Genomic DNA, 15,283 nt, shown 5'->3' on the forward strand with positions numbered 1-15,283 from the left:
CCCCTCGGATTTCTTCGTATAATTCCAGGATAGCTTGAGAGCTGAGATGATACCTGAAAACCACATAGTCCTCTGGCATGCCAAGCAAGGATGTTCGTTGAGGAAAGATACACTCCCTGTATCTCCTGTGCCGTGGGCGCCTGCATGTCAAGTGCTTGTCTGGGCCCCGACCCTGCAGGGCCTGTGGCTCTGCCTGCAGTACAGGGACTTCCCCAGGAGGGCATGGAACTGGCCTTGCCTGTTCTTGAGATTGCTGTTGTTCTGCTTGTTGATGTCTGCAGTGAGTCTGCTGGCGCATCCAGTATCCCACAACAATTAAACTCGCCACAAACATTATGGCTTTAGGAAGGTAAGAACAGGTGTTTTTATTGGACCAGGAAGGCCTGCTAAGTGTGTCCCTTACCATTTCTCTTTTTATGGCGCGTGATAATCACTGCGATAATCCCCGCAATATCGTCCATGATAAATTTTTCACCGTACACAAATAAAATAGGTGTAGTTATTTCTTGAGTTAGTCCTGCGATAATGTGCGTTACTGTATCACACACTGCACTAGCAGACCCTCATTTTCATTTACCCCACCCAAATTCCTCCCACTCGAATACCAATTTTTAATTTGCATATGCATTTTGCGATGCGGTATTTATTGTGCGCATAAGGGCCTTATCATACGTTTTACGGCTCTAAGATGCATGATAAGGCCCTAACGTGACATGATAATTTGACCCTGAAAATGAACAAATAATAACATCAAGTGAAAGGATAATCACAAACTTAAACGTTAAAATTTAACAATTGCTTTTAGATACTCTTTGAAGTCTTTGGAAACTGGATATCGTAGGTTAATAATGCAATATCAATGCAAATGAGTTGAGTTGAGGTATACATATCTGCTCAAACATGACTAGTTTACTGCATACCATGATCACCATAGGCAGGAACAGGGTGCATATTTTTTTCTTCACATGCTACAGGACTTGATGATGAAAGGTGGAATATAAATATATATATATATATATATACATATATATATATATAGCTATAGATATAGATATATAGTGTTGCTAGGTAATGTTGGCTCAATTCTTGTAAACATTTTGCATTATGCCTTCAAGAGAGTAGCAAAAACACAAGTAAAACAAATGCTATTGTATTAACTGACGTCAAGACCTGCCCTTCTCTTACTATTCATTCTCAAAGGGATCCTATTGACTTCAGTTCTGATCAGTTTCTGCTAGTGAGTCTCATGGAAGTCCCAGTTCAGCGGTTTGGTTAAATTATACACAGTGTTTCATTTGCTTGACATAAATTTCAGCTCTACAGTTCCATATGACCTTTTCCCTCACAAAGCAGTGCTGGATGGTGATGTACTTTGTCCTGGACATCTACATAGTTCTTGGTATGAGTGATGAATGTTTGACTGCCACACCTTAAATTGGGTCCATCCAGCTGGAACAGGAGTTCTCATCCTGGTCATCTCTTTCACACATGCTGACAAGACCATTTGCTTGGTTTCTATTGTGCTGGGTATGATCATAGTCTGTCTAGAGAACATGCGCTCTAGCAAGCATCATTGTGTATACAATGGCAATTTGATGGATCTTGGAACATGTCACCCAATCCGCATCTGTATGCACTTTCAGTTGTTACAACATCTGTTGGTACATGATTCTGGAGTCCCTGGTAGCATTTTTGCAGCATCCCAGTAATTGTGTAAAGCTTATAAGATATTGTATCAGCCAAAAAAACACAGCATCTGCCAATGAATTCACAGTCTTCACAGTCTTCATCTTTCTCATCATAGAAGCATGGTCATACTTCCATTGGTATTGTATCTTTTTTCATATCCAAGTCCAAAGCATTCCAAGAAGTGGATGATGTTGGTCATTTCGCCTAAGCTTCTGAGGAAAATTAAGGTCAAGGAATGGCCTTTATCATGAGCTGTTCATGAAACCACTTGTACAAATTCCTTGGTATCAAAAGCAGCTACAAACTCAGCAGCACTACTGGTTAACTTTTTAGTGATGAAGATATGAAAATCCCCTAAAATTAGCAGATTTGGGAAACCCATACTTACATCAAAAAGTACTTGCAACAAGGTCTCCAGAGAAGATTTTTCATTTTATGAGGGACAATAAACTACTAAAACCTTACCCTTACTGGGGTTCTCAGTGCCACTATCATATATCCTTCTGTACATATGTATATATTTACAAACCTCGTTGATTATTTAATGCAAATTTCCCCTTGTTATTCACACCCTCATTTATTCAATTTTTAACTTGTTTTATTTGTTCAATATAAAGCGCCATGCCTGGCGTTTGTTTGTGTTACACTGTAAACCGATGTGATATCCTGGATGAATGTCGGTATATAAAAATTTTAAATAAATAAATAAATAAATAAATAAATAAATAAATATTCAGAGCCTGCAATTGGTGAAAAGGGCACAACTTATAACTAAGGTATAACTATTGATCATAGCTACCCCACCACTCCTACTCTGTCAAGAGCTAAAATGGGCCTTATAGCTGCAGGGGGAGGGAGAAACAGAGTGCAGGGGCCGTATAACATCAAAGGTTTCAGTAATATAACGCACATCTAAGTCCTGATCAACTATATTCTCATAATGTTCCACTTTGAATGCCTAAAGCAAGTATTAATAAGGCTAACACAGTGAGGAGGATTCATGCTTATGCTTTGAGTACAAGTAATAAGGACTAAACTAGATCTACTAACAGTGTCTTTTCTGTGTTTTAAATGCAAACAACCAGCAGAGTTGGCATGCTTGCCTTTCCCCATTATAATTTCAATGAGATGGGATGAAGAAAGTGAAACAGATTTAGTAAATAAGCTAACCAAATACCAAACTCCAGTATATGCAGGAATGCATGAACAGGTGCACAAAGGGGCAGACCCTTTGGCAGTCCCTTCAGTGACTAGCCTGCTGGTGGGCCTCTTATGAAGCAGTAGTGTAGACATCAGTAGCACCATTTATCCAGTGGCATGGGCAATCTCAGCATCACAAGATGAGAAAGCAGAGCGGCAATCGCAGCAGGTAGACTAAAGACTAAAGAGGTTAGGACTTTTCAGCTTGGAGAAGAGACAGCTGAGGGGGGGATATGATAGAGGTGTTTAAAATCATGAGAGGTCTAGAATGGGTAGATGGGAATCGGTTATTTACTCTTTCAGTTAATAGAAAGACTAGGGGGCACTCCATGAAGTTAGCATGTGGCACATTTAAAACTAATCGGAGAAAGTTCTTTTTCACTCAACGCACAATTAAACTCTGGAATTTGTTGCCAGAGGATGTGGTTAGTGCAGTTAGTATAGCTGTGTTTAAAAAAGGATTGATAAGTTTTTGGAGGAGAAGTCCATTACTTGCTATTAATTAAGTTGACTTAGAAAATAGCTACTGCTATTACTAGCAACAGTAACATGGAATAGACTTCATTTTGGGTACTTGCCAGGTTCTTATGGCCTGGATTGGCCACTGTTGGAAACAGGATGCTGGGCTTGATGGGACCCTTGGTCTGACCCAGTATGGCATATTCTTATGGGCTTCAGAACTGGAGGGAAGAGTCCAGGCCTTGCTGAATTATAGTGTTGAGTACAAAATCAGGAGCAATATCTCCTTTGTCTATGTAATCCCAATTTAAGGTACATAAAATTTGACCAGTGACTGAGAGACCAAACCTTTCACTAGGGTTCTTTGAAAGTAGTCAAGCAGATGATGTAGCACCAAGCTCAGAGGTTGCTCTTTACTGGTGAGGGAAACTTTCTCCCCATTTCCTCCTATGGACTAGGTAAGATTAAGAGGTTTTAAACATAATAATATGAATCACTGTAGTGACTGAAGTGCAAGTAAGCATTTTAATTTCTTAGAGCATCTAACACCAAGCCTTGCAATATAATCCATGAACTCCTAAGCCTTGTCGAAAGGGGGAATATGATAGAAATATTCAAATATGTCAAAGGTATTAATACACAGGCAGAAAACATTTTCCAGTGGAAGGGAAGTTCTAAACCAGAGGGCCATATGTGGCTCATAAAAGATAAGCGCTACATAAGGAAACATTTCATCCCAGAAAGGCTGGTGGATACAGGGTACAGTCTCCCAGTGGAGGAGTTTCAAACAGTAGCAGAATTTGAGAAAGTTCAGAGGATCTTTAGATAAGCTCAGAGGATTCTTAGGCACCAGAATGTGAGTAAATCCTGAAATTGGGTAAACTGGTATTACATCACGAATTGATAGGCTTTGCAGTCCATCTGCAGTGATTTTCTATATTTTTGTGTACTCTGAGTCTTTAACAACCTTTGTAAAAGGAGTTTATTTAATTTTACTGAGATACACAGTAGAGATGTGGTTCGTTTTTCGCCCTATTTAGGAAATTTAACGAAATTTCCTAATTCGTTTCTGTTTCGGAGTATCCGAAACACGACATAAACGCCGTTATTTCGGAGCCCCCGAAACCGGAAACTAAATTTTCCCCGCAATTCGGGGGAAAATTCGTTTTCGGGTTTGCCTGGGGAGAGGGGCAAAAATTATTTTTTTTAATTAAAAACCACCCCAAATTTAAATTAATTATAATACACCACCCCCCGATCCCTCCCCAAGACTTACGAAGATCCCTGGTGGTCCAGCGGAGTCCCGGCTTCCATTTGCCATGCCCTCCGTGCCCTAGTTCGTGCCAGTGCAAGCCGCGTGCCAAAATGGTGCCGAATAGCCCGAACGACCATGTCACAGGGGCTTTCGGCGCTATTGGTCAGCCCCTGTCACATGGCCATCGGCGCCATCTTGTGCTCCTATCATGTGACAGGAGCTGACCAATGGCGCCGAAAGCCTCTGTGACATAGTATGGGCAAAGGCTATCGGCGCCATTTTGGTTACTGGCAGCCGAAAACGAAATCGCTTTCGGACCCTTGCTGGACCCCCAGGGATTATTGGCAAGCCTTGGGGGGGTCAGGAGGGGGCTCCTGACCCCCCCAAGGCTTGCCAATAATCCCTGGGGGTCCAGCAAGGGTCCGAAAGCGATTTCGTTTTCGGCTGCCAGTAACCAAAATGGCGCCGATAGCCTTTGCCCATACTATGTCACAGAGGCTTTCGGCGCCATTGGTCAGCTCCTATCACATGATAGGAGCACAAGATGGCGCCGATGGCCATGTGACAGGGGCTGACCAATAGCGCCGAAAGCCCCTGTGACATGGTCGTTCGGGCTATTCGGCACCATTTTGGCGCGCGGCTTGCACTGGCACGAACTAGGGCACGGAGGGCATGGCAAATGGAAGCCGGGACTCCGCTGGACCACCAGGGATCTTCGTAAGTCTTGGGGAGGGATCGGGATGGGGGGGGTTGTTATATATGTACGAAAATGCTTAAAATTGTTTTTAAATGCTTGGGGTGGTTTTTTTTTTTTCGCTTCGTTACCGATTCGTTTTTCGGTCCGGTTTCGGGTTTCTCGTTTCGTTTTCGGGCAAACGACCCGAAAACGAAACGAGAAGACCCGAATTATACCACGAAGTATTCGAACCGAAAAACGACCCGTAGAAAAAAACGAAGCACATCTCTAATACACAGGGCTCTGAGTCACGTTTTTCCAACATATTTTTGTTCACCAAAGTTGGCAATTAAATTTCTACTGGAAATATTTCTGAGTCCTGACTTTGGGTGAATCAACCCCATAGAACAGAGGTAGGCAACTCCCATCCTTGAGTGCCAGAAACAGGTCTGGTTTTCAGGATATCTACAATGAATATCCCTTTCTAGAACAGGGGTTCTCATCCCTGTCTTTGGGACATACCTAGCCAGTCAGGTTTTCAGGATATCCACAATGGATATGCATGAGATAAGATTTGTATGAACTGCCTCCATTATATACAAATCTATCTCATGTATATTCATTGTGAATATCCTGAAAACCTGATTGGCTAGATGTGTCCTGAGGACTGGGTTGAGAGCCCCTATTCTGGTAGTGGTTCTCAATCTTTTTCCCATCATGACACAGTTGAGAGACCACGCTTTCATGTGACACACTGCTCATTAGTGCTCATGTGCACTGATTTTTTTTTTGTGTCGTTTTCATTTCGGGTATTTGTATGCTTAATTTATTTTATTTAAATGGTTTGGGGGTGTTATTTTTGTATTTCCCTAATTTCGGACTTAGTGCGCACTAAGTCCCGTTAACGCGCACTAACAAAAATACTAATTTTTCTGAAATTATCTTTTTTTTTTTTCGTTTCGGGGCACTTCTGAAACAAGACAAAATAGAAAATGTTGTTGCCATTGTCTATTTCATCGAAAACGAATGCACATCCTTACTGTTCATTGCAATCCATGGCAGAAATGTAAAAAAAAAAAGGCCCAGTATTACTTTTACTGTTAAGAATGACACAAGGGAAAGACAAGTACTCTTTCTGAACAAAAATTACATAAATAGTACAACCTTCCATTCCAGAACAGCACCAATTTCCAGTACTCAAACAGTTAACCACTTACCTAAGAAAAGGCAACACTGAAGATAATACAGCAGGCCTTAAAACACCAATACTCCTCCTATTAGGAAAACAGAATAAACCAGGCTGCTATAGAGCCTACACAGAAACTACATTCCAGGAGAATACATCACCTCAGTCAGACGTACAGACCCTCACCTAACAAAGAATAAAGAGACCATAAAGCATAAATAGGAACATGCAGACAAAACCTGAACTGGAAACCACCGGAAGCCAGAAACTAAGAATGCAGTGCAGCATGGAAAAAGAGAAACATCACCAGTTGTCAAAACAAATAAAGAAATATAAAAATCAATAGCAGTAAAACCATACAAATAATAAGAGCAGATTATTTAAAAAAAAGGTGATGAATGGAATATCCAATTACTAAAACTCAAATTTCTAGACATAATAAAATATTTTAAAACAGAAGACACAAAGACCCAATAATTAAAAATAATGATAAAAAAAATTGTCTTCTCTCCATACCTGGGAATGTTGGCTTTCCAGGTGCCCTGAGATGGTTGTGAATTAGCAGGAGGAGGGGAGAGGAGAGGAGAGGAGGAGGGGTTTGCGTTCAACTTTCTCCTCTCTCTCTCTCACACATACAGGATCTCAATCACACACATACATGCTGTCTCTCTCACACACAAAGGATCTCAGTCAGTTGCACACATACATGCTGTCTCTCTCACACACAAAGGATCTCAGTCACACAGGCTCTCATTCACACACACACATGCTGTCAATCAACACAGTTACACATTTTATGTCTCTCACACCCATACAGGGTCTCAAACACACATGCTTACTCACTCCCCTCCCCCACACCAAAAAATAGCTGTAAAACAGCTGTGGTAGTAGCATCCTTCTCCTCTTACAGTCATTGCAGTCTTGAGAAAGGAAACCCATCGGCCGTGGGGGCTGATGTTGCTCCTCTTTTTGCTCCAGGCTGTGCTGTTCTTCTCCTTCAGGCTGATGCTGCATGCACTTGTAACTTAGCATGGTCTCTCTTCGTCCCACACATGTTGCCACGGCACACCACTTCCTCTTCCAGGTTGCGGGTGGGAAGAAGAGACCAAGCTGCTAATGCCACTGACTGAGTGCTTCTTCCAGCTCTTCTGCTGCATTCTGCCTGGGCTATCAGCATTTCAAGCCTGGGCAGAGGAAGAGGTTGCATATCGCTGGGGCAGGGGGAACCGCCGGGCCAGGGGTGGATTGGGAAATGTAGTGACACACCTGCGTGTGCTTGGCAACACACTGGTGTGCCACAACACACCTGCTGAGAACCGCTGTTCTAGAGAATATACCTTTAGTATAGCCTTTTGCAAAGCCACAGAAACTGAAGCCAATAAAAAAAGAGTAAAACAACTAAATCACAAGTCTGTTTAGAAATTTATTTTGTAACCAAAAATAGTAACATTCAAAGGAAAGGTGAATTGCAAAGTATAAAAACATTCTAGAAAATTCCAATAAGTCACTTTGGCGAAAGGTTGCATGATTTATTTTGTACATAAAAATTTTAGCATTTTGTATTTTATAAAAAAATTACTGCAGCCTAGAAAATGAATATGCAATTCTTAATTACAGAAGTACTCTAGAAAACTATCTAGCCCGTTCAGTACTCTAACTTTGAAAGTTCAGCTATCTGGCAAATTTAAAAGGAATCCGATGATTGCTACTCTTGAAATGGTTAGCAATGACATTCATTTTTTGGCATAATACTGACAAGTTTAACAGGAATCTATTAAGTTAAAAAGAATAAGAAAGAAATATATTACATTTGGTAGCAAACAATCTTTTTAGCTGCAAGTCTCCCCATTGGGATTATAAAAGTGCACCAGTTAAATATGTCTGTACAATAAAAAAAACAGTATGAAACATAAAATATACAAACAGCAAGTCAAATTTTAAATACTTAGCATCAAATAGTACATCACAAGTATAATTTACATTTAGCACAAAACATTATATCCAAATTGTAACTTTTGATATACAAAATACATATTTTTGCCTCTTTAAAAAAATTGCAGTTTCAGGCATAAGATATCAAAACATACCACTATTTCAGATATGTACTTATTTTTCACTAAGACTAAAACATATGTATTTGCTTTATTAAAACTCAGTCTTTTATAATGGCAGATACTTGTCATTCTGGTATCAGGTATCAGATTAAGATATTTTTGTGGGATACCCTAAAGGTGTGCCAGGTTATCCATGTCTATTAACAGCAAACATATGGCAGCATCCACTAAAAAGGACGACTGATCCCAGATTCTACCACGCCTAAATGAAAGAAGGCAGATCCATTTCCCTGCATGGGGTCTGGGGTCTTCCTGAGGCCAGCCATGGCAAACCTGAGACCCGCACTCTTTATAGTGACTGCCAAAATCATTTACAAATAAGTTAGTGCTGATTATTCTTGCACACACGCATGTTAGCTTTAAATCAAACATTGATAATGTCATGCATGCCGATGATACATTTTTTTTCCCCACGCATCTTCTTGACAAACATGCCCATTATGCAGAACAAAAACCAACATCTCACACAAAAATATCCAGTTTCAGTGAATATAACCAAGCCTGACATACTGCACTGGGTCCTGATGCTGGCCAGCAGATCAGAACCCACAAAAGTAGGCATTTAATCTTAATGCAGTACTCTGTTATGCCTGAACATCATAAGTACATGTTAGCGAAAGCAGCGGTTTAATATAGCTGACTTTTTTTGGAAGAGGAGGAACATTTTGAATTCTGCTTTTTTTTTTAATCATCTTAAACAATTTAAACAAAAATAGTATCTGGCGTCATTTTTCTTTTTATAACTGTTCTTCGATACACAGCAGGTTCCAGCTGAGGAGTACCTCTTGAATGGAAGGGGACTACTATGGGTCACAGAGCAGCAAAAGGAACAGTGTGCACCATATATTATTTCAGATATTATCGATGTTTATCAAAAAGTATTCTGTGCTAAGTAACGTTAAACCCACTGTACCAAAGTTTAACAGAAGCCCCCAAATTTTTCAACTACATTATACAGCTGCTTTAATAAACTAGTTTTAATTCAAGTGATTGAAAACTATATACCTTTTTTTTACAATACAACCTTTACATTTAGAAAATGCATGTCAAAGAATGTACTCATTTAGTAGTCTCTGAAATAGTTACTTTAAGTAACATAACTGTCTTTCCTGCCTTGATGTTACCCTTGTAAAATCATAGAGGAAACATTTCAAAGAATCATGGATCTAGACCACGTATTTTAAAAGCCCCAAAGTAAGTTGCCTGCTGACTTGGGTCCAGTAATGATGGATTTGATGCCTGGATAAATATTTCATCATCAGCCATTAACTTAAAGATCCCTCCTTGGTATACTGAATAAAAATAGTATGGTGAATTTCTGGACCAGACCTTGGTCCCACCTCCTTTCATCAGGGTTTCAGAGCTCCTTTTTTTAACATTTGATTTACATACATAAACCATCAGCTGAAGGACTTTGTCTCTCAGATCATCATTTCCTAGAGACTCATGATGTCGAAAGCAGATATTTGCATAGACGTAGTAAAATCCATCCTGATTGACTTTCAGTTTTCCATGGTTGTATGTCATATTTGATATGTTTGCCCAGCCTTCTTTATAGTTCCAGGACAGAAGGTCAACTTTTTGTTGTGTACCTTAAAAAATGTTCAAAAAAATGAAACACAAAATAGTCACAACACACTACATAGAAAAACACTATACTTAAAAGAAAAAAAAAAGTCTCCTAGTTAATGCATATCGAACTTGCTTCATTTGTAGCCATACAAACCATCCTGTACACTAAAGGCACTATTTAAAGCACAAATATTACTTTTTGGTTAACTTTCAAAACAAAGCAGTTAAAATGTATAATTTGCTTTACAGGACCTTGGCCTCATAAGTCTGAATTTGAGTGTGCTGGAAAATAAAGCCCTAATTTCCAGAAGCCTGCGCGTGTAGAATCGGGAGGTTATGAGTGTGGCTGAGCCCTGTGTGCACCGCACGCATTTTCCAAAGAGCCCAGCCACGCTCGTAACTCCCGATATGCGCTGAAGTGCTGGGCCTCAAAAAAGGGGTGGGATGGGAGCAGGGGGGCTGGGACAGCACCATTAGCTGCTGTCCCGGGGATGCACGCGTCAGCAGCCTGGAGTCTACTGCTGCTCCAAAGGAGCAGCAAGGTAACTAACAAAAAAAAAAAAAAATCTACTAGGAAGGTTAGGTAGGGGTACAAAGAAGTTCCCTCCCAGTCTGGTCCTTAATTGGAGTGGAATGGGAGGGAACTGGGGAAGCCCTACTCGCGTCATCGTGCGTTGCTTTTTAAAATTCCTCTTCCTGCGCGCAAGTTGCGGGCCACCCACACATACACATGCGGATGTTAAAATCCGGCATGCGAGTGTGCATTGACATTCTATTTTATAACCCGTGCGTGGTGACATGTGCATGTTATAAAATCTGCACGTCCATGTGCACGTGCTGGGAACCGTGCGCACATGGACCCGCACGTGCTTCTTTTAAAATCAACCCTTAAGAGCATAAGAAATGCAAGGTCACAGCAAAAGCTCAATCAAGCCCAGCATTTTATGTCTGATAATAGCCAATCTGGGTTGCCTGGGATAAATATCCCATAGAGCCTAATGGGGAGATCCATTTCCTGTTATTCATATCCAGCTCCCAGAAGCTGAAAGTGACATTCCCCAAATCTACCTGGCTAATAGTTGTTAATGGAGATGTCCTCTAGAAACATGTCATAATCTTTTTAAAACCCAGCTATACTCTTAAGCTTCGATCACATTTTCTTACTTAACTGTGTACTGACTAAAAAAAAAAAATACTTTTTAAAATGTTTTTATTCTGCCTTTGGCTAGATTCATGGAGTATCCTGTAGAGATGCGCATTTATTTTACACAAATAGATAATGGCAACAAAATTGTCTATTTCGTCTCTTTTCAGAAGCGCCACAAAATGAAAAAATAAATGACGAAATTTCATAAAAATTAGTATTTCGTGTTAGTGTGCACTAATAGGACTTAGGGTCTCATTTCCCAATATCGCATTAAGGGGCATTTCCCATGCAAATGAGACTTTTTTCATGCAGCGGGGAAACTTCGCGTGCGGCGATGTTTTTGCGATTTGCGCAAACATCTTCGCGGTGCACAATAACACAACCAAAGAATCATCACACTGCACAAAACAGGCTGTTTCATGAAAGGTTTATTGTGGTTCATGACATTTCCAGACAGCCTGTTTCAGACTTGCTATAATGTCTACTCCCTAGACAGGTATTTGTATACCTATGGTAGGCCCACCTAGTAACTCGAGGTGGGGATTAGGTATGAGTGTAGGGGGTTGGGGCCACTTTCACATTCAACAGGAGACGTACGAACAGAACAGTGGTCTCTTGTGAAGATTTGATGGCCTTCGGAGTAAGGAATCTCACTCCAAGATGAGATTTGGCCAATGTTCTCTCAACCTAGCTTGATGGACACTCTACCTGGGCAACAACAAGCTAGGTTGAGAGAACATTGGCCAAATCTCATCTTGGAGTGAGTTTCCTTACTCCGAAGGCCATCAAATCTTCACAAGAGACCACTGTTCTGTTCGTACGTCTCATGTTGAATGTGAAAGTGGCCCCAACCCCCTACACTCATACCTAATCCCCACCTCGAATTACTAGGTGGGCCTCCCATAGGTATACAAATACCTGTCTAGGGAGTAGACATTATAGCAAGACTCTCTCTCTCTCTCACACACTCACTCAAACTGCAATAAACCTTTACTGGCCTCTAGTACACAATGTATCACAAATGAAAGGGTTGTAGCTATTGGCCACGCTAGCACTGCAGCTGTTTCACCACACACAACAACATTACATATGCTCCGCCCCTGAATACAAAATTCACAAATCACATTAACAGCTGTTAGCGTGATTTGCAAACTTATCTCCTGCGGTAACTCCTTGGAAAATGACCCCCTTAGTGTGCACAAACCGGATGTTAGTATGCACTAACTATAGTTATGGGATTTAGTGTGCACTAACTGAAAATATTAGCAATCAGTTAAAAAGTGTCAAGGGAGCAATTTGTTAGCTAGAGTTATGGTTATGCATTCCCATAGTTACTTGTTTGTGTAGCCAAGGTTGCAAGTAATATTTGTGGGAGGATGGCCAGTAGGGATGTGAATCGTTTTTTGATGATTTAAAATATCGTCCGATATATTTTAAATCATCAAAAAATCGTTAGGGCCACGATACAATACCAATTCCCCCGATTTATCGTTAAAAAATCGTAAATCGGGGGAAGGGGGAGGGCAGGAAAACCGGCACACTAAAACCCCCTAAAACCCACCCCCGACCCTTTAAATTAAATCCCCCACCCTCCCGAACCCCCCCCCCCCCCATGCTTTAAATTACCTGGGGATCCGGTGGTGGTCCAGAACGGCGGCGGTCCGGAACGGCCCCCTCAATAGAATCGTGTTGTCTTCAGCCGGCGCCATTTTTCAAAATGGCCGCCGCAAAATGGCGGCGGCCATAGACAAAAACGATTCGACGGAGGAGGTCGTTCCGGACCCCCGCTGGACTTTTGGCAAGTCTTGTGGGGGTCAGGAGGCCCCCCCAAGCTGGCCAAAAGTTTCCTGGGAGTCCAGCGGGGTTCCGGGAGCGATTTCTTGCCGCGAATCGTTTCCGTATGGAAAATGGCGCCGGCAGGAGATCGAGTGCAGGAGGTCGTTCAGCGGCGGTCCGGAACCCCTGCTGAACGACCTCCTGCAGTCGATCTCCTGCCGGCGCCATTTTCCGTACGAAAACGATTCGCGGCAAGAAATCGCTCCCGGAACCCCGCTGGACTCCCAGGAAACTTTTGGCCAGCTTGGGGGGGCCTCCTGACCCCCACAAGACTTGCCAAAAGTCCAGCGGGAGTCCGGAACAACCTCCTCCGTCGAATCGTTTTGTCTATGGCCGCCGCCATTTTGCGGCGGCCATTTTGAAAAATGGCGCCGGCTGAAGACAACACGATTCTATTGAGGGGACCGTTCCGGACCGCCGCCGTTCTGGACCACCGCCGGATCCCCAGGTAATTTAAAGCATTGGGGGGGGGGGTTCGGGAGGGTGGGGGATTTAATTTAAAGGGTCGGGGTGGGTTTTAGGGGGGTTTAGTGTGCCAGCTCACGATTTTAACGATTTTTCACGATAGTTTACACACCCAAATGGCAACAATACGATTCCCTCCCCCTCCCAGCCGAAATCGATCGTTAAGACGATCGAGGACACGATTCACATCTCTAATGGCCAGTGCCTGGTAACAAACGTAAACAACTGATATAATAAATATTTAATACCATCAAGTTTCTAGTCAGCAAATGCAAAAGCATGTAATGCAAATGCGTATTTTTCATTTGCCAATACCTTTGTATTTTAGAAAAGGGGCACTAGAATTTTGGTACATGCATACTTTTAATTCCCCTGGTGTCTGTCTGTGTGTTTGTGTGGGGGTGGTAACTGGTGAGAGGGAAAGTGACTGGGGTGAATGTATGGGGTGGTGGGTGGGAGAGAGTCTGCTTGGGGTGGTGACTGGTGAGAGAGTGGCAGCCTGGTGTGTGTGGTGGTAACTGATGAGAGGGGGAGTAACTGGGTTGGCTATATGGGGTAATAGGTGGGAGAGAGACTGGAGTGGTGAGAGGGGGTGAATGGTGTAACTGTATGGGGTGACAGATTGGAGAGAGACTGGTTGGGGTGGTGACTGGTAAGAGAGAGACAGCCTGGTATGTGAGGTGTGACTGGTGAGGGGGAGTGACTGGGATGACTGTTTGGGGTGATGGGTGGGAGAGAGAAACTGGCTGAGATGGTGACTGTTGAGAGATTCAGCTTGGTATGGGGGGTGACTAGCAAGAGGGGGAGTAACTGGGAAGACTGTATGGGGGTGACAGGTGACAGAGAGACAGCCTGTTGTGTATGGGGTGACATGTGGGAAAGAGAGGCAGCCTGATATATGTGTGTGTGTTGGGGGGGTGACTGGGGTAACTGTATGGGGTGACAGGTTACCCCACACATACACCAGGCTGCCTCTCTCTCTCCAGTCACCACCCCAACCAGTCTTTCTCCTACCTGTCACCCCATACATTCACCCAAGTCACTTCCCCTCTCACCAGTCACCCTCCCTCCCCCCACCCAAACAAATAGACTCACACCAGAGGAATTCAAAGTATGCATATCCCAAAATGCCAGGGCCCCTTTCCTAAAATACAAAAGGATTGGTGAATTCTAAATATGCATTTGCATTACATGCTTTTGCTGACTAGAACTTGATGCTATAAAATTACATCACTTGTTTGTTTACACTTGTTACCCCCACAAACACCACCTTGCAATCATAGCAACACAAACAAGTACTGGTAACTAAGGAGGCAGACAATGGAATGCAGAACCATACCTCTAGCTAACAAATCCCTCCCAAATTGACACTTTAACTGAGTGGCAACATTTTCAGTTAGTGCGCCCTAACATCCCGTTAGTGCACCCTAAGTCCGAAATTAGGGGAAACACGAAATAAACACCCCCAAATCATTTTAAAAACAAAATCAAACAGATAATGACCCAAAAATGACACACACAAAAAAATCAATGCACATCCCTAGTATCTTGTAGCCCTCTGTCATCTCTTTTCCAAGCTGAAGAGCTGTAACCTGTCAAGCCTTTCTTCATGAGTCATTCCATCCCTTTCTTATTTTCACTGCCCTTATAAATATCTTTTCTATTGTTGCTATATCTATTTTGA

The 15,283-nt window shown here is 42.2% G+C and overlaps 1 protein-coding gene across 1 annotated transcript in view; it reads right to left on the reverse strand.

Moving 5' to 3' along the window:
* Nucleotides 1–7,881: 7,881 nt before the first annotated feature.
* TNFSF11 (TNF superfamily member 11) overlaps nt 7,882–15,283 on the reverse strand; it is a 73,122-nt gene continuing 65,720 nt past the window's right edge. Inside the window, exon 5 of the mRNA XM_029602944.1 lies at nt 7,882–10,171. Coding sequence (XP_029458804.1) covers nt 9,738–10,171 — 434 coding nt within the window. The 3' untranslated portion in view covers nt 7,882–9,737. The remainder of the gene's footprint in view (nt 10,172–15,283) is intronic.

This window comes from Rhinatrema bivittatum, chromosome 5, assembly GCF_901001135.1.
Source record: "Rhinatrema bivittatum chromosome 5, aRhiBiv1.1, whole genome shotgun sequence".
NCBI lineage: Eukaryota > Metazoa > Chordata > Amphibia > Gymnophiona > Rhinatrematidae > Rhinatrema > Rhinatrema bivittatum.